Genomic DNA, 21,572 nt, shown 5'->3' on the forward strand with positions numbered 1-21,572 from the left:
ACTGCACCACCTCCTCAAGGCACTGAAGCCAATTCCTCCCTTCCAGCTGCAATCAGCTCAGTGATATCTTTGCTAGCAACTTGGGATAATAGCAATTCAACTCTCTCCAACTGAAACACAAATAGTATTTGAGTAAATTCCCAATAAATACCTAAACCAATATATACATACTTAAAACCAGAAATGCTGCATTTAATTAGTAATGCAAAATTACCGTACAACACGAATTCATAAGAGAGACACTTATTACTTCTTCATAAACAATAAATATCTAAAATAATAACTCATGACAGTTCTCAGCACAACACACATCTCAGAAACATGGAATCATGTATAATCATATGTTAAACACATAATAATAAGAGCCAGTAACCATAATGATTTGCATCAATAACAATGTATACTGGAAAATACACAATAGCTAAAAACGTTAATGAAAGTAAACAACTAAGAATTGCGTGAAAGGCATGTGGATATAAACACATGATCTAGCACACTATGAAGACAATCAATTACAAAAATGCTAGTATATAATTTAGAATACAACCCTCACAAGATCTAGCAGACTATGAAGGCATGTGGAAATAGGCATCCCGGTGGTGTTCGGTTTCCTAGATAAAATAGTTGTATCAAGATATATTCTAAGATTGAGTTGTGAGATTATTTTAGTTGGAGGGGTTAACTATGACTAATTATATCATGTTTATCCATCTAAGATTGAATTATATATGGGCACAAATTTAATGAAATGAAATTATATAATGATTTCATATCATGAGGCATTTGTATACACAAGTAGATTCGACTTGTATTCATCTTGGTTTGGGTTTCTAAAATATAGAATCCGAGTGATTCTCTTCTACTTTCATCCAAAGCTTATAATATTGGGATATACAGATCACAGCCATTTGACTTGTAAGATCCAAGACACACTTTCTTGGAGGAGCTGAAACTTCTGATCCACCGCCACATTCTGGAAAGTCTGCATTTTGTTGCAGAACTCAGCTGAATCTTCCCTGCAAACAAATGATCCAGCACACGAGCAATGCTCGGCTAAATGTGCAGCTTTGATCTGATTGCATTTGAGGCACACAAGGTCTTGAAGGTGGTACAGCCTTTCCCTCTGCCGAATAATCTGGAGGAGAGCATTCTCAATCACTTCACGGTCATAAGCTTGCCCGCATTGAGCCACACCACAACGCCATTCCTGCCCGATTAATCCCTTGTCACGACACAGATCTAGATCCCTGCAGTCGTTGCAGTAACTGCATACAGAATGCTGTGATTTAGAAAGTTGTAGGCTTGTGGCATTAACGCTGTATGGAACATAAACTATAAATGAACACAAAACAGGCAATATTTGATACTCCATTTATGTAGTTTTTTCTTCTATGGACAATCAAGCACCCAATGTTATCAATCTCGTATGGCGGCTCGCCTAAAAACCGCCACAGGGATATGGCGTATTAGTAGGGCGGATATGGCGGTCAATAATTAAATAAATAAAATAATACTTATATATTTATATAATTCAGAAATTAGAAAATAATTAAAATATAACATTTAAAACACTTTAAACAATTAATAAAGTATAAAATACAACTCTAACCTCCATGTTTCTTGCATAATGCCCCATTCCTAAATACAGTACACATGCAATGTTGTCAAAAGTCGGATATGGCGGTGCTATGGCAGCGACATGGTGCTATGGCGTTTCCACCACTGAACCCCATGCCATAGCGCCATGGCGCCGCCATATCCGCTATTTGATAACATTGCAAGCACCACAATAGTACTACTCAATAAACAATTTTTTCTGTAGATGATAGTATAAATTAGAAGACTCAAGACAGAACCATACAGCACCAGCCATTTTTACCTGCAAATGACATTAGGTAAAGTTAAAGATGTCCGTAGATTCTGAAATTCAGCCTCAGGAGCGAATTCTCTTACACGTACCAATTTCAGAAGATTCCTTCTCATAACCTGTCCAAAACCAAGAAAATAAATTGCATAAACAAGACATGTTTGGTGTACAACAACCAAAGAATTACCAGAGGAGCTACATGAGTACAACTCCTATGTGCCCTTCAGCATGTATGAATATGTAAAATAACAATCGATTTATTTTGCTATAGCTAATTGCACTATGCATACAAATAGCGCATGCATGATATTGCTTGCATAATTTACCACCGCAGGGCGTGATGAATGGGATCAGAATAGAAGCAAAATACAGAATAAATTTAGACTTTTGGCAGTTGAGAAAATGTTAGAGATAGTCTGTACCAGGATTTCATGCTGAACATTTTGGTCAAGTGCCAAAACTGCACAGACATACTTGATGAAATCTAGAGCAGCATCTCCCTTTTGGACATTGGTTGAAGAATGCGAACTTTCAGGAGGATCAATCTCAGACTGGTTTCTTCCTTTTATGTGAAGATGTGGATCACATACAATTTTGAGAAGTTTGTCCGTAAAGTCAGACGCAATCTGTAGAACAAAAGAATTTGATTATCAAGCAATAAATTTTAAACTGTTAAGATTTAGAACTCACTTCATATGAACTAAATACTATACCTTTTTCTTCAGGAACTCTGTTTTCTGTGATTCAAGAATCTCAGAAGTAGCAGCTGTGATTGATGGAGTGCACAGGTCTCCCATGCCAGATGCTCGTTTTGCTGCTTCTTCTTGCGCAAACTTCCATGGAAAATACAAAAATTCTGATACAATTAAGATAAAGTGATCCTGCACAAAAGAAAAGCAGTTGATTAGGCATTACATGCAACTGAGTATGCAGCTGATACTAATTCTGGAATTCATTTAGTAGCACAAAGGCAGTATCTTTGCCAGACTAAACGGCTATAGAATATTTTAATATGAAAGGAGGTTCAGGGAACGGTAAGGGTAGCATATTAGGTAAGGCCATTTTTCTGGTCTGATGTATCTGTGGTATTGTTAACAACAATGGTATCAAGAGTGTGAGTTGCTAAACTGTCCACACTGTTTGTGGCTAATATCGATTTCTTTATATTTCCTTTGAGTAAGCTTTGATGCAAAACAACCTTCAGAATTAAAGAGGATAAAGGGACAATTTGATCAAAAAAAAGATAAAGAAGTAATTAATTGTCACATGGATGATTAGCCTACCTGAGTTACTTTTGTCAAGTTTTCTGCTATGGCCCAGTTGGAGACGATTTCTACTTGAGAGTCAGTGCACACACTTTCTGCAGCAGCACTAGTACATTCTTCTGTGGGTCTATCTTCTGATCTAGCTTGAATTCCACCATAGTTGTACTAAGGTTGAAAAACAAGAAGTTGGCAATCAAAATAATGTATAAAAAGTAAAGGGGAAAGGATAAAACAAATAAAGTTTGTATAGGTGTCAGAAATTAGTAGTAGTTCGTTGCTAGAATAATGTTTTTATTAGATTTTGACAATAGAGCCCTTTTGCGTGTTGGAAATGCTGGATATGACACTTGGTGACATACAAATGCTTTAAACCATTGTACAAGTCTTGGTTCAATTAGAAGTATCTAGTTTTATCACTTTTTTTTAAAGTGTATTAAAGTGCGAAGATGAGCTTTAACAGTTATATTCTTCTCTCGTAACCTAAGACTACACTTAGCAGATCTCTATTCAGGTGAAATAAACTGATAAGTGTAGAAAAGAGAAAAACACTCCAAAATCAAATCAATAATATCACAACAAACAATAAAAGCTGTATCATGATATTTCAATACTAAAATAGTAAATTTTTGGCTCTCAACAAACTAAGAAGGGTTGTTTACCTGATCCATGAAGAGTAGGGAATGCCAAAACTGGAAAGGTTCAAGTTCAATCCACTCAAACAAGTCCCTGCTATAAAGAAAGTTTGAGATGACATGCACCACCCAAGAAAACAACCCACATAGAAGTGGTCAAAATACAAAACAGGCCAACCCAGCCACTCCCTCCAACAAACATACTTGCATAAAGATAATAAGTCACCAAAATGCATGTTGAGACGAACCTTGTCTGCAGAGTTTTAAGTACACTATCACAGTAAGCTTTTGCTGCAGATAGATCTGACTTTCCAGTATCAATTATAATTCTGCTGAAGCTTGCAAATACAATTGTTGCACCTAATTTACGGAACTCCGCCAGAAGCAAAGCAAACACCTTTTGCATAACCTGGCAGCGAAAATATCATCAATTTACTAAGTAGAAATTAATTGAACGCCTTATGAGATGGACAAAGATGCTTTCAAAAATTGAAGTATGTGAAATAGCATATATTCTCTCTTTTGAGTAGTAGATTCCAATAACTCAACTTAGATATCACTGGATTGGCAATGCAATATCCTTTGCAGCAAACACAGAGATCACTTAGTAGTAAAAACTGAAAACATCAATCAGCTGAATACTGTTGCTGAGAATAAAACATGAGATAGGAAAAACACAATTTTAATGACATGAGCTGACTCATATGCAACTCATCATATTTCTTTATCAATTGAAGAAGTAAGACTTATTTCCCTGTTAAAAAAGATCACCTTATGAAGCATGCGATGGAGAGCTGGGTCATGAAGTTTAGATATTGGACTGCAAATTGTGAAAGGAGGTTAGTAAAACAATATTATATGCACAGAAATAAACTTCAGTAAAAAACCTGCAAAGCCATCGGTAGAGATGCTGTAATACAGCATCTGCAAACACATTTCCTGATGTAACTGCGTCAGCAAGGCATCTCTGGATTAATTGCTTCAGAGCACGAAATGCAGGAGCACAGGAAATTTCCTCATCATAACAATATTGTTTCTCTGTATTAGATGAAGATGAATTCATATCCTGATCGAAACCAAATAATGCTCCTCCTTCCATTTCATTCACTTGGTTACTTTTGAGAAGAGCATTGACAGTTAGGTGATGAATCTAAAAAATAAGAGACACGGATTACTTTAATGGATAGAAGGGAGAAAAGGGAAAACAGAAGAAAAGGAGGGAGAATGAGATACGAGAATTATACCTTAAGCTCAACTGTAACTTTCCTATATGCACCAGGGTAAGTGAGGATAGGTTGATTGACCTGGTTACAGAGTTCATTATAAACTCCCTTATTACTAACAATGGAGCAAGTATTTTCCTGTGGCCACTGGCCAGTACAAAAAAGTGCCAGGCCCAACAAATATAACTCATTCTGAAGTCTATATAACTTACTTCATCTATAAAACACGGTACATCTTCAGTAGTGCCTCCCAAGTCTGGGAAGCCATTATCAGATATCCACAGAACCTGTTGGACCAAATTCCATGCCAATGAAAACACGCCCAGGGTGAAATATATAAGGCCACAAGTGGCTCATTACATCTCTTATTTTTACTTAAGGTCGGAAGGAAAGTAAATCTCAACAAATAAAGAAAGTAAAAACCTGTTGCTGATCACGCAAAGCTCTTGAGAAAAAAATATCAGCAGTGTGTATGAGCCAGTCAACTTCAAAATTTCCTAACGGAACCTGTTTATATATGATTATCTTCATAAAAAACTGGAAAATAATATAATAAAGTACAGCATATATCAAGTAATGAGTGCAGCAGCGTTTACATGGGCATATCGTGAAAGTGTAACTCTCTCATTCAACCATTGTGATGAAGCAGCACATCGTTGTAATCCAATTTTTGCAGCAATTACTTGCCAACCAATAGCCTGATAACCAAAGAATTCAGCAATACGTTAGTACTTAGTACAACAATAAACCAACACATAAATAAAACCCATAAACCTTAATGCAACACTCAGATTCACCTGATATTTGCTATCACGAGCATTGGAAGGTATGGTTACACAAGGAAAGTCTTCCAGTGACCTAATGCCAGACTTCAATAACTGAATATTAGGGCACTCTATAACAGCGATTACAGGTCCATGATGCCGATGTCTGCCAAAGAAATTACACAGTGGGTATATGTCAAATCATACATGCCACATAATAGGTACTCCCTCCGTTTCGCCTTAATAGAGGCGTTTCATTTTCTACACTCATTTTGGAAAAATAATAATCCCTTGTCCCCCAAAAATAGACAAACTTGTATATGGCACGGATTTTAATGTGCAATTGGTAAAGCAAAAGAGATTGAAAAAAGTAAAACAGAGAGAGGGAAAAGATAGTTGAAGTAGTGTTAGTGGATTATGGGGTTCACATTATTAGTGGCTTGTAAGGTTAAAAACTTTCAATTTTAGACTTTGTCTAATTTTGGAGGATGGCCCAAAATGGTAAAACTAGTCTAGGGTGGGAGTAATAAATAGTTAAAGTAGAGAAAAAGTAACGTGAGATGGAGAATAATTTAGCGATCTTCTCTAAATTATTCTCTCTTACGTTACTTTTTCTCCACTTTAACTATTTATTACTCCCTTCGTCCCATAATAGGAGTCACATTTAGTGTTGACACGGGTTTTAAGAAATGTAATGAATAGTGGGTTGGAAAAGTTAGTGGAATATGTGGTCCACGTTTTACATTAGTTTTATAATAAAACGTGAGTGAAGTGAGTTAGTGGAATGTGAGACCTACTTACCATTTATGGTAAAAGTGAAATGTGACTCTTATTGTGGGACGGACTTATTGTGGGATGGAGGGAGTATTATTTTTCCAAAACGAGTGCAAAAAATGAGACGCCTCTATTAACATGGAACAGAGGGAGTATCAAATTACATCAAAGAAAAGTTCAGGAGAATATCAGCAAATTTATAGCCCAAATATACTCATTTTTCAGTTTCAGTTCAATTAAATTTAGTCCACAGTTGGCGACCCGCCCAATTGGTGATAGGAGGAGTGACTCATTAGACTTGTATACTGGTTTAAGTCCTCTCTTTACATGCATGTGGGACATTATTATGTTATTTTTGTTTCATTTGCCAACATCAACTATTATAGGGAGCTGAGATTTTGTAATGTATGAGAGAGACCTGTATTCGGTTATCATCCTCTGCAAGTTTCCTTGAGCATCTTTGACATGCCCAACATAGTCCACCTACGAGAAAGTGCAAGAACATGATAAAACAATTAATATATTATTACGAAAAAATGCATCAATAATCAAAATACCTTGAAAGTAATGTCTTCATTTGTAGTAGTTTGCGTGGATAATGCTTGGCCAGCTTCACGAAATTGTCTATCTAGCATTTGAGATGACAATTCCTTACTCTGGAAAGGACTGACTACCACAACAGCTATTTGGCTTGATGCAGGAAAATATGCAACAAAAATGGCTCGGCTGTCACAGATGCTGAAGAAAATTGAATGCCAAAATATTTAGTATGATTTGTAGGAACGATATTACCTTAACTACAGAAAATCTGGTTTATTAACTAGGAAATATAACTTGTTTTCAACAACACATAGTACCTATGATACAAGTAGAAGAAATTATATGAATGCTCCAGATATGGGCACTCAGTTGTTGTCTTCATGTGCAATTCACTCAAACTCCAGCCATCTTGGAAGTTTCTTTTTTTAGCTAATTTGTCCACTTTACAGACACAACCAATCTGAAGGATGGCATTAAACTCCGGTGGAATCTTGGTTTCATATATTCCCTGAGAAATTTCACATTCTTATCATCATAAATTTATAATCTGAAAGTAAAATCCAGACTAGCTCTATGAGTGAGCAAATATGGTTATTGCAATTTTCATACACTTGACAAAGTTGCATAATTTCTGCTTAACATTTTCAGCGGATCATATAGTGAGTTCATAGTTAAAGGAGTCAATTACACTGAAGTAGTCTTGATGTGATACTTGCAGTTGTCTCATAGTATGACCCATTTCACATTGCAGTAAACTTTCTGTTATATCATTCCTTACTTTCTGTTAAAATCCACTCTTCAAGTTTGTTGTATGGCTTCATTACCAAGTTAGACCATGCATAAAACTTGACGTTGAATAGTCGCAATTGCAACCACTTTTTTCATCCACTCTCAATGGTTATTGCAATTTTCATACACTTGACAAAGTTGCATAATTTCTGGTAATCCACCCTTATCAACCAAATTAAATGAGGCTTAATGTACAAGTCCTGAATCTCCAACCCCACCACAACTAGAGGAATGAGATAAAAAAAACAACTCTACTGAAGCATGTGACTGATATTATGTTGTCATGACTACAAGGGAAGTTCTCACCGTCTACTTTTCAGACAATGCTAAATTACATAAGGAGGAAATGGAAACAATTTCTACTTCTACTATGAGGATATCATTACTATTGAGAGTGGATGAAAAAAGTGGTTGCAATTGCGACTATTCAACGTCAAGTTTTATGCATGGTCTAACTTGGTAATGAAGCCATACAACAAACTTGAAGAGTGGATTTTAACAGAAAGTAAGGAATGATATAACAGAAAGTTTACTGCAATGTGAAATGGGTCATACTATGAGACAACTGCAAGTATCACAGCAAGACTACAGTGTAATTGACTCCTTTAACTATGAACTCACTATAAGATCCGCTGAAAATGTTAAAGTTTTATCTCCCTACAGCAGTGAGTGTAGAAATGGGGAAATATGATGTTAGAGAAATTCAAGTAAAGAGACCTCAGAGGTTTCAAAGTGAAGAAGACAAATTGTGCGTATTAATATTAACATCTTGCACTGCAATTATCCAGACAAATACTTCAAGAAGCTAGCAGCATATCACTCTGGGCTAGAAAAAAAGATACCTCAACTTCAGGATCTGCAAGGTGAGCGGCTAATTTCTTGCTTTCGGTCCTAAATTGGTCTTCATCAATTATGACCTATCAATAAAAATGCAACGTTAACTACAACTTGATTACTTAATGGCTGGTTTCTGTGATTAGAACAACTCATGTACACTTTAGAAGGTGTACCTCAATAAGGTTGTAGCTTTGGTGTCCGTGGGGAAGAATCTTGTTTACACGCCTTCCAGGGAATTCTTCTGTTACAGGGGCCTTGGAGTTGAGGTAGAATACTCTGGGAACTAATAAGGGGATCTTACGCATTGCTCCTTCTACAACTACCCAAGCAAAAAATTTGCCATGCTGTCCACTTGGTTCGAGCTGAATGATCTGACAAAAAGATGAATCACAGTCAGCTCTCCATGGAGGAAAATACAAAGCAACTGAAAATTTACAAAACAAATTATTCTTAAAAAAATGCATCACCTGCCAATGGCAGCGGGTGAGTGCTAAGTCATGCCTCTGGAAATAGGAATTCACCCCAACTCCACCTAGAGCATGTCTGTTATTTGCAGAGCCACTGGGAACCTCCACATCATTTACAAGGTTTAACCTGTGAAAGTAAAAGTTAACAAACATAAATCAACAGCGAAAAAACTTAGAATCTAAGTATCCAATTATGAAAAGGTTATAGAAACAATTATTTAAATGCATTAGATATGATGAAGAATACCGTTGGCGTTTCCTTTTTTCCCGAGTCCCTCTCCACATTCTCTTCCTTGACTCCAACCATCCTTGATAGTCGACAAATCTATCAATAGTCTCTTCAGGAGCCTTTTGCAATGGATGAGTAGACTGATGTTGTCCAGTTTGTATATCATTTTGCTGCGTACTCCCCCCAAGACTATTTGTTTCAACTTGATGCTGTTCATTATGGATCACGAATGAATGAACAATAGGTTGAGGTCTCACAGGAGGATTTTTTCCAGACCTAAAGTCTTCCATGTCTGTAATATTCTGTACATCTATAGTGTGAGGATAACCACTCAATCCCACAGCATCATCTTTTTCTTTTCGGTTGAAAATATCAACCAACTTCCGCTGGCGAAACTTGTCATCTTTTTCTTTAACTTTCTTGTGCAACCAATCAGGATGAATAACCCTTGGGACAGGATTTGCAACCTGGCAATTATGAGATTGCAGTTCAGTAAAGGGAGAGGGGTATAAAAAGGGAAATAAGCTACCCAGCAGCAGTAACTTGCGTGACCTTTTGCATGGCAGCTGGGATTGTGATAATTTTTTGAATAGCTGAACTAAGCCTTTGTTTGTAGTATGACCAATCAATGATTGACCGGATGCCAACATCTGATGAGACTTTGCACCACTTCTTCACATAAAACTTCATAATTTCTGTAATGTATTTTCATACCAACTAAGCACTTTTTTCTGTTGATATAATATTAGAAAAAAAGAGCAAGAGAGAACTGTATAAATCAAACCTGGTTCAGTCTCAAAAATTGCAACAGGAACAGCACGTTCACTTACTGGGGTTCCCTGTTCAATGTGGTGTGTCAATAATCTTTTAAGCCAATAATGCTGTATCAAATTGCACTGGAACCAATTCTTGAGTGAATGCTATTCTTAAAAATTAATCAGTATCTATCCAAAAGCACATTAGAATATTGTATTGCATTCAGACCAATTCCTGACTAAATGGCTAAATCTTATTCTTTTTATCCTTGCCAAAGAAGCTTAATTTATTGAAGAGATCAAGAAACAGGACTGGTGGTATTGATAGCCATCTCATAGTATTATGAATTGTATACCTTCGGTTCACAAGCAACAATATACTGACAGCGCAATCCTTTATCTTTAACCATAGCATCCCCAAGGAAATCAGCTAAGCGCTTTGCTGTGGTTACTGGGCATGACTTTTGTTGCCCATAATCTGCTAAGGACTTGCTCATTGTACTTGATTCTGATATATAATCAAGCAATTCACTATCTGTGACGTCCTCTCCTTGGTTCTGTAATTATAAGATATTTAAGATGATGAAATCTCATGGAAATGCGGCTAAGAGTTCTTAGTTATACAAGAAAGGAAATACATAGTTGATGGTGAAGAGAGTCAAAATATAAGCTACAGAATATCTTCGAGACAATACTTTGCTGTACTTGAAAATATGTCAAACATACTCCAAAGTCCAAAGTACTTTTCAAAATTTCCTAATCTCAAAGGAAATGCATTCTACTATTCAGAGCAAGCTAAAACGTCAAAAAAAGAAACTAAGGTAACCATTCCAGTTTCTCCAATGGTGCGAGTTAGACTGAGATAAAACTGATCAATAATCATGTTGGCAATGGGATATTGCAGCCTTTCATATGTTAAAGGAAGTCATCATCAAACTAAGTAACATACATCAAGAAGGTCAAGCCAGCGATTTGCAACAGCAGCAACAGCTGAATAACACTCTTCTAAGGTTGACCCTCGAAGGAACTTATCAAAAAGCTCCGCCTACAAAAAATAAAAACAATGTAGATAATAAAGACCTAGGTACTAGAATACTGATAAGGATGAATTACCACAAAAGCATAAACATGGGTGATAGAAATAGGCAGATAAATTTGTTAGTTCTTTAAATGTCACAGCATGTGGCACTGCCTGTTACAGAATTACCTGGAAAACTTTGATCAGCTTCAGCTCACCTCTTCGCTTGATCTCAAAACCCTTGAGTTCAGCTAGGGTACCATCATCATTGAAAACTGCATACCGTTTCTTTATCAAAATCCCTTCCTCCTTGGAAGCTGGTATAATCATTGCCTATATGCATAAGATTACAGATGTTCTTCAGTAATCAGTAATATAAGAAATATTAACAGACAAAGTCACCGCCGAAAGCACAAATCTACAGCTGTCATGCATTTACTTGGCATCACCTTATATGGCCCATCCACCTCAAACTCAATTGAGCATTCACTATGCGTTGTATATGTCTTACTGAAAGGATCTTTTAGATTCTGCAAGAAGCAGTAGATGATTCTTGTGTTAGTAATATGACGTTTAATTCTCCTGCCCAACGTTAATGACAAACCATTTGGAAATTACAAAGTTACGTCGGAACTAACTGGAATACGAAGGGAAGGTTTATTTACTAACCTGGTATTGATCATTGGTGTTGTTTCTAGCCACATCCACATTTAGTATGACACATGGATATGAAATTGTCAGATTCTTCTTTGAGTCTCTGATTATATATTGCAAAAATGTGGTCAGCATATCTTCAAACAATATTAGTGCATGAGAAAAATAATGAACATTATATCAAAACATAAACAATAACAACTCAATCATCATGTTGCAACTTCAGTTTATTGGTATCTACATAGACTGAAAAATCAAATGGGTGAGTGGCGAATATATAAAAGGCAGGAAAGCATTTCTGCTACTAAACCGCACTTTGTCTTGAATGTGAAGTTCTCTGGGAAAGATCCAGGTAGACAACACCAGATACCATCAGTGTCTAACTCAAGAGGCCTCCCAATTCTTTCAACCAGTAAGCGTGCATTCTGAATTATTTTAGCTCCGGTATACGTAACAACCCCAGCCATTTCCATTGAATACCATCTTGCACCCCTGGCAAATTTAGAATTTCACCAAGACATTTAAGAACACAAGATTTATATGAAAGATAAGACTTCAATAACATGGAAGTCTAACAACATACTTGCGCATAACATAGCCATAGAAGGAGTTGAGAATGCACTTATGGGCAAGTTGCAGTGAATCATAAAGCACTACCATGTCCTGAAAAAGTAATTCCGTCAGAGTTAGTCTTACTTCCACAACAGCCTTACATTACTGTAAACCGGACCAAGAGATTAATACTTGTGCTTCCTGGATTCTGATAGAGTTCCCACTGGCTTTTGCTTCGGACAACTTTCCCTTCCAAACTTTATTAAGCCCTTTGTATTCATACCTTCTATCTCGAAAGCTAAACCAAACAACAACAAAAAAGAGAACAATCTTGAGTATGGCCACTTGGCTTGAAATTTCCAACTTACGGTTAATAAGGTTGTGAAAGATCCACAACAGGTCCATATGAAATAGTGGATTGAAAATGCCAAAAAGAATTATGACAATATTTTAGACACCTACCTGCGGACAGTATCAACATAGAATGGGTTTTCACGCATGCAGATCCCTGCTTCTCGAACTTCAGTAATAGGTTTATCCAGTACCCTTTTATATGCCTAAAAGATGGAAGAAAATAGTATAAACTCTGTCTCAAGCAGTTGCTGTTATAAATTAAGGGATGTGGGAAACGATATACACATACCTTTTGGCAGTATTTTTTTAGTCGCTCCTTTAGTCTCACTTGTTGTTCTGCTTTAGGCAGGTCAAGGAAAGTGTTCGATAATTTTCCATTCATGCCATCAACAAACTCAGACTCAATTTGCCTCTTTATATGATAATAATCACTGTAGCAATATAATCAACTGGATTGATTAAAAAAATACTCACGGCAGTTTTCTGTTTAATTAACTAAATGATAGAGGATTACTAATCAAACCTTCTCTTTGCCATGTATGTCTCTCCACGCCAAACCCATTCAAGCGTCCTAAGGCAATTTTTTCCAGGACGATTAAAATCGCATGCAGTGCATATTTCATCCGTGACAATTGAAGGTGGCTACAATTTGAGAGTGAAGAAACATAAGTAAAACAGCATGTCAAGTCAGATGCCATCTCGTAATAGGGTCATATTATGGCTTACGAGTACATATCAGCCTAAATGAACTTTAATTAAATTATATGCTGACTATTGTTGCATGAATCCATCAAGCGGAAACTTTCCCGTGACTCTTGAACATAGCACCCACACAGTCAAGTAGAGATCATATACTGTAATTATATTGCGATAAAATATTGGAGACTGCATTTATCAGACAGAAGCTTCAACGCTTGGAAGCTTTGGAAATGGCTAATTGCCCTCATAAGCAATAACCAAAAAATTCACAAAAAAGAAAATGCTTGGTTTGAATTTCGTGGAACAGTACTACCTATTTGGTCATGGATCATGTTCAGATCATCAGATGATAGGATCATGTTGAGATGATAGGATCAAATGTGGTTTGATATGTGCATCTATGTTTTCTCCTTTGTGTATAATACTCTAAATTGCACTACAAAGTGAAGTTCATAATGAGAGATGTGATATATGATTACCTGAAGCCTGTTTGTTAAAATGATGTTTGGATACATAGCAGCAACATCAAGATGATATATGAGAGGAAATTCTTCACATATTGGGTCATCTCGCAGTTTCACTAGCTGCACATTGAAGGAGAGAAGCAAACAAAACTTAGTAAGTCACATGGATACAGGCTATTCATTTGTTACAAACTTGAATATGATAACAGATAAGAAGAGATTTGAGGAGATTTAATCAAGCACATATTTGTCATACACACTAATAATACATGCATTTTACTACCCAAATGCACACAATATTCGTATTCAGGTTTGCATATACAACCCTCCCAATTTGCACTATTTTGATATTGTCGTCTACTAGATCATGCACAACTCCAAGGTATGTTTGTAAACATGGGGCAACATCTATTTTTTTACGAAGAAAGATAGATACAAGGTAATTCCAAATATATTGAGGCTTTTGAACTTCCCCTTCAAAACCATTCTTTTTCTTTTTGCCTGATCAAATATATTGTGCAAAGAAAGGAATATGGAATACTCTACCTGCACTGGGCTCTAGATAGCGACTAACAAGGATTGACTAATTCAGATGGTGATCAGCCAAAAAAAGGGAGAAAAGGGTTACAGTTCAGATGGTACGGTCAAGAAAGAAACAGCTCAGATGAGATAAATTTCTCCCGTTGGATAGGATTAAATATAAGGATAAAGCAAAGGAAACAGTCTAATATCTGTGCTTTACATAATGAGTTGATCAGAAGCATTCTTCACATGGACGGAAGAGGTTACATTACCTTTTCCCAAATGGCATTCTTAACTTCATCATAATTTGTAACTGATTCCAGATCCATCTTTCCTTCCACTATGATAGCATATTGCAGGTCCCGGTCTAGATTGTCTATTAATTGCTGTAAGGATAATTCATTCTTACTTCAGTAAGTTACAAGGAAAATTTTCTTGCAGGTTACAAGCCTTTGCAGACTAAAAAATTGAGCACAGATCATCCAACAACAATAATCGACCCCCTAGCATGTTTTCCTTCAACATTATATGTGTATAATGTATCACAACTTTCTAAATAGGAACAGTTAGCAGCCAAATTAGTAACTTTAATATTTAATCATATGTATAAGATTTTGAAAGCATTCAACACGTGTAATATATTTTCATTTTTTTTACTTCGGGGTGAGGGAACTGTGGTGCTTGAACCCTAGACCTCTCTGTTATAAGACAGGAAGGACACATTCAACATGTCTAAGATATAGTGTATGCTGAGGTATTTCCTTATTCAAAATATGCGAGAAAATGATGTTTACAATTCCAAAATTGATGGTACAGATTGCCGTTCACGATATGCAGTTATGCACCATATAAAAGAATTGCACTGTTTCACTTAAGATTGTTCCAAGTTTTGCTGACGACCTTGTAATACACAGCTGCTGTAACAAAATAACACATAATCCATATTTTATTTAATAGGAGCTGAGATAGATGATTACCTCATAAGCAGCTGGATCGAGTTTGAAACTTGTTGGAAGGTCAGATCTAAAAACTCCACTTTCTAGGCACTCCACATGGCCCCCAATGTATGTCTCACTCTCAAGGAGTTGATTGTGGTAAAATTTCTCCGGATCAGATTGGTGCTTATTAGGACAGATAACATTTGCTTGGTATGCCTGCAAGAATAAAAAGGCAAAGAACAAAAAGGTATCACCATATGTAGTTTAAAAGAGGCCAACGGGGCTAAAATGGCTTATCTGATGTTTCCTGTTATGTGATTTCTTTTCCTTTACTCATTGGGTTGGATAACATTATAGAACATGGAGAAGCTAGAAGGCTCATAAGACAAATAATGCAAAGCATAAACCTAGTGAATGAAGAACAAAGCATGTATGCACTTGAAAGCATCAATGACCCACAGTTGCAACATAAAACATAATGTATAACGCTTCAATGATTCACCTGAACCATGAGAAGCATTTCACAAAGTGTCCCACTTCCTTTTCTTAAAACTTCGTCTGGTGGCATGGGAATTATGGTTGCTAAGGAGAAAATAAAGGGGTGTACATATGTCATATATAGGTAGTAGGTAGAAACAGCATCAGAAACAGAATATGATGCCATCATCTGCAAAGTTACAACAATGTAAGCCAAGGAGATGGTTAGTGGAGTATCACACGTGAAACATCATACTGAAAGCAGTAAAAGGTCAAGTAAAGATCATGATTAAGTTAAACAGAAAGTAGAACTAATGAAATAAAGAACAGTTAGTTCATCCTGATACTTGTTTTCAGGATGGAAAAATGAGGGATCCTTGATTGTTAAATTCCTCCATTGTTATCTTGGGGGTGGAGGGCAAAATACACCAAATACCAATAGGCCAAAAGAAACAATGCCAGTGCCAGTTTTTCTAAGAAATTGAATGCAAAAAACTTTAGTAACACTTCAAAGGTATCCATGAGAGTTTCATGTTATCCCAAGTCTCTAAGATTTGTTTGACTGATAATGGTAGGAGTATAGGTGGATTAAGAGTGATAAGCCGTAGAGATCAGAGACAACACCAAACCACCAGGAAAATAACAGAAAAGGACTAGGAAATAATATAATACTATAAATTAATAGAAAATGATTACTAGATAACGCCTTTGAAAAGCCACACCTTCAAGGAGGGCAACACACCGACAACACATAGCTTGCGCTGGAAAAACTCAACTAAATTTATGGACACTTAAAACTGATAAACGTAACCCTATTTATAAAACCTACTAAAGATTCCAACTTGAAATAAAATTCTAACAAAATAAAGATCCTAAACATACTCAAACTAGGCAAATACAAGCTACTAACTAAAGACTCCTAAAGATCAACTCAAAACAACTAAGGATGATAAACTAAAGATAAATATTGACAATTATCTAAACTAATCCACAAATATATGATCATCTCAGATCAACCAACTAACATGTGCAAAACCATGCCTTCACTGTTATTAAAAACACATTTGCCTTGACAATGGTGGCTGTTGTTGACTAGAGATACTAAGATAATAATTTATCTTTTTTACACCAGTTCCATACCAATTCTCTATTTTAGAGCAGCCCCGGAACAGATGGGAACCTGTTTTGAATAACATGAACTCCTATTAGTTGACTGGATTTATTCAAATCCTCTTTGTGCAACTCCCATTGCATGATACGTTGATACTACAGCTTTGACAGTTGCAGTCTGCAGCTTATACAGTTGCATGCATATGTATTGTGACTGAGTGTGTTGTCTAGTATCAGCCTCCAGAACAGAAGAAGAAGGTTCCACCAAACATACCACCGACTTCTGAACCTAGTAATTCTCCACTATTTAAAGATGAGTCTAAGCTAGTTCTGATATTGTTTGTAAATTTATATTGCTCAAGCTGAAAAACAACCTTTATCATCAATGATCTTCTCCAATTAATATTTTACAATAGTGTACATACCTGTGGCCTTTCTTGTGCATAGCGAACCATATCCTCAGGATTGACTTCTAAAGGGTCGTAGCCCAATTTAGCTTTCGTAACAGACTGAAATATGAAGAGTTAATATTATAATCTAGATTCTATACATATTACTGAAAGAAGATAAATCAGATGAGTTACACGATTCAAATTCATCAGAGTCACATAAGTGCATTGTTTGAACAGGACAAACACGAGATGAAATCCTAGAGCCATTTATGAGCACAGAAACAATGGAGAAGAGTCATTTTAACTATGCTTAGTTTAGAATCAGAACACTTGCATTTTTAGCTATTCCATGTCTTAAAAAAATCCCATGGCTGACGCCATTATGTTATAAAAGGGAAAATAAGGGAATAAAACAATAGTTCAGTAGTTGAAAGCTAGAAGAGAATGACGTCTGCAAGATAGGTAACTAAAAGCAAGAGGGAAAATAAAAATTATAAATGTATTAGATGGAAAATCATACGAAAATAGGAAATTAAAAGCAAGAGGGAAGAATCTAAAACCAGAAGTTGAATAAAGTAGTTGCACCTTTAAGCCTTGGCTGCCTTGAGGTAGATAACTATCACGTTTAACCCAAGCAAAACAATCCAGATGGCAAGCAAATTTGGCACGGCATTCACCTTGAACTTTGTCACATCGAAATCCAAGTTCCTGCAGTTCATAAGTTACAAGAGAACCAGAGAACAAGACTATATACAGCTCGGTTTTTGGTAAAGGGAAAATGAGCTTGCGAATAAATGGATGCATTAGCTACCAATATTACGCAATCAATCTGCTAAAATAATTGATGTTGGTGCTTGAATTTTATAGAACAGAAAATAAGTGATTTTCAGTTGTTCATGAGTACCAGTTAAACCTTTAGAGAAGAGAAAATGTGGAATGCAAACACAGTAGTCAGTGATTTCTAATTTAATTATCTCCACAGTCATGAAAGTAAGAGGACATAATGCAATATCATGCAAGAGAAATATAGAGCTTCAGAGCAATACAAAATTGAGCATCCTATATTAATGATCCAATGTATCAGTGGAAAAGTTTGATGACAGAATACTCTAAAATGGAAAAACTTTAGAAGTTTCATGTGGCTAGGCAGTGATACATCAGTGGAAAAGATTGATGACAGAATCTTCTGAAAACAGAAAAACTTAAGAAGTTTAATCTGGCTAGGAGTGACACATACTTCATTCATGTTGTAACCATGATGGGCTGCTCTGGTCTCCAGGAATGGCCAATCAAAAAAGTCTCCGTTGTATGTCACGTATATACCAGGCTTTACATCTTGCATATGAGCAAACCACAAGCTAAGTAGTCCTTTCTGCGATAATTCCCAGAGTCATAGATAATTAAAAAATATATACGTTTTAGATGTATAATAATATGCCATAAGCCATTAATACCTCATCTTTAACATTTTTCACTTTGAAGCAACCTTCGAACTCTGGTTTGGGAGTGTACTCCAAATCCTCTATATCCTCCCCAACACACTGCAATGATTTGCAAACATAACTAATTGTCAGTTATAGCACATTCACATAAATTAATCACCTAACAAGCTAACTTGCGTAAAACGTATTTTATTTTCACAAACTAAAACACTGCACTTGGACTAGGCAAAACAGTCAAAATGAGATCCTTGATCTAGTAGAGCAAGTTTGATGGTACTGCTAAAGAAATCACATTATAGAGATCCCAGAGATCAGGCTTATCTAATTTTAGTAATAGAAACAGTAAGCTTTTTCAATTATAAGATTTTAATATCCACATTTCCCTCGGTCAACCTCCAAATAAAAAAGGGAAGAGAGGGAATGGGAGCAACTATCATCCTTAACCTAAGATAAGCGCCATGAAAAACATGGATATAAAATAATTTAGGTCTGGTCATATATACCTCTCTATTAATGATGAGGTACCCTTGGCCATCAATCATGTACGAAATCATCATGATTGAATCATATTCTGCATCTGGAAATTTTAACGGCAGCTTTGTGGTCTCAATATCAAAAGCACAGACATGAACTTCTGCCCGTTGCAACAGATCTGCTCTCCTTTCCACTATAACTCCAGCACTGGATACACTTACATCATACCACTGTCCACACCTTATATCTGAATTATGTGAACTCAAGAATGTATTATGTGGGATATTTGTATGTGAATTCACAAAGAGAATAAGAGAGAAAATCACATATGTATACAGAATTACCTTTGTCAATTGCAAAGCGAACATGATAGGGTACATCAAATTCACGTAGATCATTGATACAATCGATGAAATCTTGGAGCCGTTGTTTGCTGCTCAATCAAAACATCTGCAGATTCAGACAGTGCTTATTGTTATGAATTTATCAAAAGAAGATAGGCATTACCTTTTCCCTGCCAATATGGAATCATATGCATCCTCGGCGTCCATCTTTGCTTTGTTTCTTTCAACAACATGAACAAGATCTTTCTTGACTTGCATTAGTTGTTGAACAGTATCAAAAGATATCTTTAAATAGCACTTGTGCAGACCAGACAGGTGATTTTTCTGTGACAATTGGAGTACTTCAGTACATAGTAATTTCAGTATGTATTTATGCATACTCAAGCTCATGCACATAAAAAAAGGTTATTTAATAACAAATAAACATGTTTAGCTAATTAAGATAAGGTAACAGGTAACTACAATTGAGCACCTAATATAATGGGAGAACAATAACAAGCAATGTGTGTGTATCGAACATAATGAGGTAAGATGAGATAACACCAGTGAAAATATAATAGAGGCCGTTTTTTACTTACAAGATTAAGATCTTCTTTCTCTACAATTTCAATATCTGCAATTTGGCCCTCATAACGCCTTCTCAAATACGCCTCAACATCGGTTTCCATTTTTTCCTATGACAACATTATTGAAAGTAGTCAATCATAGGAGAGTTGCTCTACATAGAAATTTTGTTTGTAGCATTCGAAGTGTGTAATGCCCTACCTTGGTGGCAGCATAAAAATAAGGTCGAAACTTATACTTCGCCTTAAACATTGAACCATCCTGCACCAAAAACATTCAATAGATATCATAACGCGGATGAAAAACAACCAAATTCTCTTCCAAACAAATACTGTCTTTAAAAATTAAACTTTTACCTGGCAGACAAAGTACAAATCGACGCAACTGTGCACCTTATTAGTTTCCCGGTCCTCCCAAGACGACTACATCGAGGAACCACATCAAATTATTAAAAAAAATGGAATCGAATCAATCAAAAATGCATGTGGATGGAATTAAAGGGATGATAAATTGGGGGAAATGGAGGATGCTCACAGAGGCGAAAGTAAGTAGCCAGCCGAGGCGCGTATCGCCTTCGGTGAAGAGATCAAATCCGAGCTTGGATTCAAGCTGCTCCTCCGCATTTAGAATCAGCTGCTGCTTCTTCGAAATACGAAAATCCCACCGATCTTTGCGCCTATTGTCGCTTCCATTCATCGTCTTTATCAACAGGAAAATTAATCAAGTAAATTAATGGTGTGGAAACAAAATGTAAGAGGTAGAAAATGAAGATTGATTAGCAGAAAGAGAAGTTGAAAGCAGGAAATAGAGTGAAGTGAGAGATGCGCCGCAGAGGATCTGTTTCCCGCGCTCGACTTTGGGCTTCTGAATTGACGGGATTGCCCCTATTCAATTTAACTGATAAGCCCGATAACATAACTAATGGCCCATTACAAAAAACAAATGGCATTTCACAGTCCAAATTAGCATTAAAATATAATAATCATGTGTTTTTATTCTCAAAAGAGTGTTCGGTTGGCAAGATTAAATCGATTAAATATGTATTATGTTTGGTTCATAAGATTGAACCATTCAACTTAATTCAACTTAATCCTAGATGGATAGTCTCATGATAATTAGTCATAGCCTCCACATCCAATTAAAATAATCCCACAAATTAATCTTAGATGGATAGTCTCATGATATTAGTCATGGCAACCGAACGCCACCAAATAGTATTACTTGTATACATGGAGATTAATTATCCATATTATTGATATTAACCCAAATTATCATTTTTGAACTTCACAGAAGTATTAAGTATCAAACGGTTAACAAAATTGTTGTATAATTTGCTGATTATTGTGCGAAAATGTGATTTTATAGGTATGTTCCGACCGACCCATTTCATTTTCCATGAACAACAAGAAAAGGTTCAAGGGCCTTA

At 36.1% G+C, this 21,572-nt stretch overlaps 1 protein-coding gene across 3 annotated transcripts; it reads right to left on the reverse strand.

Annotated features, from left to right (window-relative positions):
* Positions 1-739: 739 nt before the first annotated feature.
* LOC121779746 (DNA polymerase epsilon catalytic subunit A-like) lies at positions 740-20,962 on the reverse strand. Of its 3 annotated transcripts, XM_042177139.1 has the most exons (49): positions 20,681-20,959; positions 20,503-20,568; positions 20,348-20,407; positions 20,161-20,256; positions 19,746-19,906; positions 19,583-19,671; positions 19,268-19,485; positions 18,777-18,863; positions 18,560-18,694; positions 17,908-18,030; positions 17,356-17,439; positions 15,846-16,010; positions 15,383-15,559; positions 14,678-14,791; positions 13,899-14,003; positions 13,244-13,362; positions 13,010-13,151; positions 12,829-12,923; positions 12,559-12,664; positions 12,398-12,477; positions 12,130-12,306; positions 11,830-11,917; positions 11,610-11,690; positions 11,350-11,493; positions 11,092-11,187; positions 10,499-10,699; positions 10,172-10,226; positions 9,940-10,082; positions 9,406-9,854; positions 9,159-9,285; positions 8,865-9,062; positions 8,697-8,771; positions 7,383-7,573; positions 7,083-7,263; positions 6,944-7,008; positions 5,785-5,917; positions 5,584-5,685; positions 5,411-5,494; positions 5,200-5,274; positions 5,009-5,068; positions 4,652-4,914; positions 4,536-4,584; positions 4,013-4,173; positions 3,792-3,858; positions 3,151-3,297; positions 2,581-2,748; positions 2,290-2,493; positions 1,880-1,986; positions 740-1,265 (listed from the first exon to the last, which is right to left on the reverse strand). In XM_042177139.1, exons 1-49 carry the CDS (start codon positions 20,840-20,842, stop codon positions 899-901), a joined length of 6,642 nt encoding a protein of 2,213 aa, XP_042033073.1. In that variant the 5' UTR covers positions 20,843-20,959; the 3' UTR covers positions 740-898. The 3 variants fall into 3 exon arrangements, 2 of the variants coding, with proteins under 2 accessions (XP_042033073.1, XP_042033074.1); XR_006045928.1 differs by lacking the exons at positions 740-1,265; positions 1,880-1,986; positions 2,290-2,493; ... (1 more) ...; positions 3,151-3,297; positions 3,792-3,858 and adding an exon at positions 4,314-4,411 and having other exon boundaries at positions 4,044-4,173; positions 20,681-20,962; XM_042177140.1 differs by lacking the exons at positions 17,356-17,439; positions 17,908-18,030; positions 18,560-18,694; ... (6 more) ...; positions 20,503-20,568; positions 20,681-20,959 and adding an exon at positions 16,961-17,066.
* Between the last annotated feature and the right edge of the window lie 610 nt (positions 20,963-21,572).

The sequence above is a fragment of the Salvia splendens genome, chromosome 19 (assembly GCF_004379255.2).
Source record: "Salvia splendens isolate huo1 chromosome 19, SspV2, whole genome shotgun sequence".
NCBI classification, from domain to species: domain Eukaryota; kingdom Viridiplantae; phylum Streptophyta; class Magnoliopsida; order Lamiales; family Lamiaceae; genus Salvia; species Salvia splendens.

Bases quoted from the DNA above. Each gene is read 5' to 3' on its own strand.
- LOC121779746 (XM_042177139.1), bottom strand. From the start codon at position 20,842: ATGAATGGAAGCGACAATAGGCGCAAAGATCGGTGGGATTTTCGTATT. The intron at 7,009-7,082 runs GTATTTTGATTA...ACTTTCTCGTAG, and splicing joins ATGAAGACATTACTTTCAAG to GTGGACTATGTTGGGCATGT. The intron at 3,859-4,012 runs GTTCGTCTCAAC...TCTTTATAGCAG, and splicing joins CTTAAAACTCTGCAGACAAG to GGACTTGTTTGAGTGGATTG.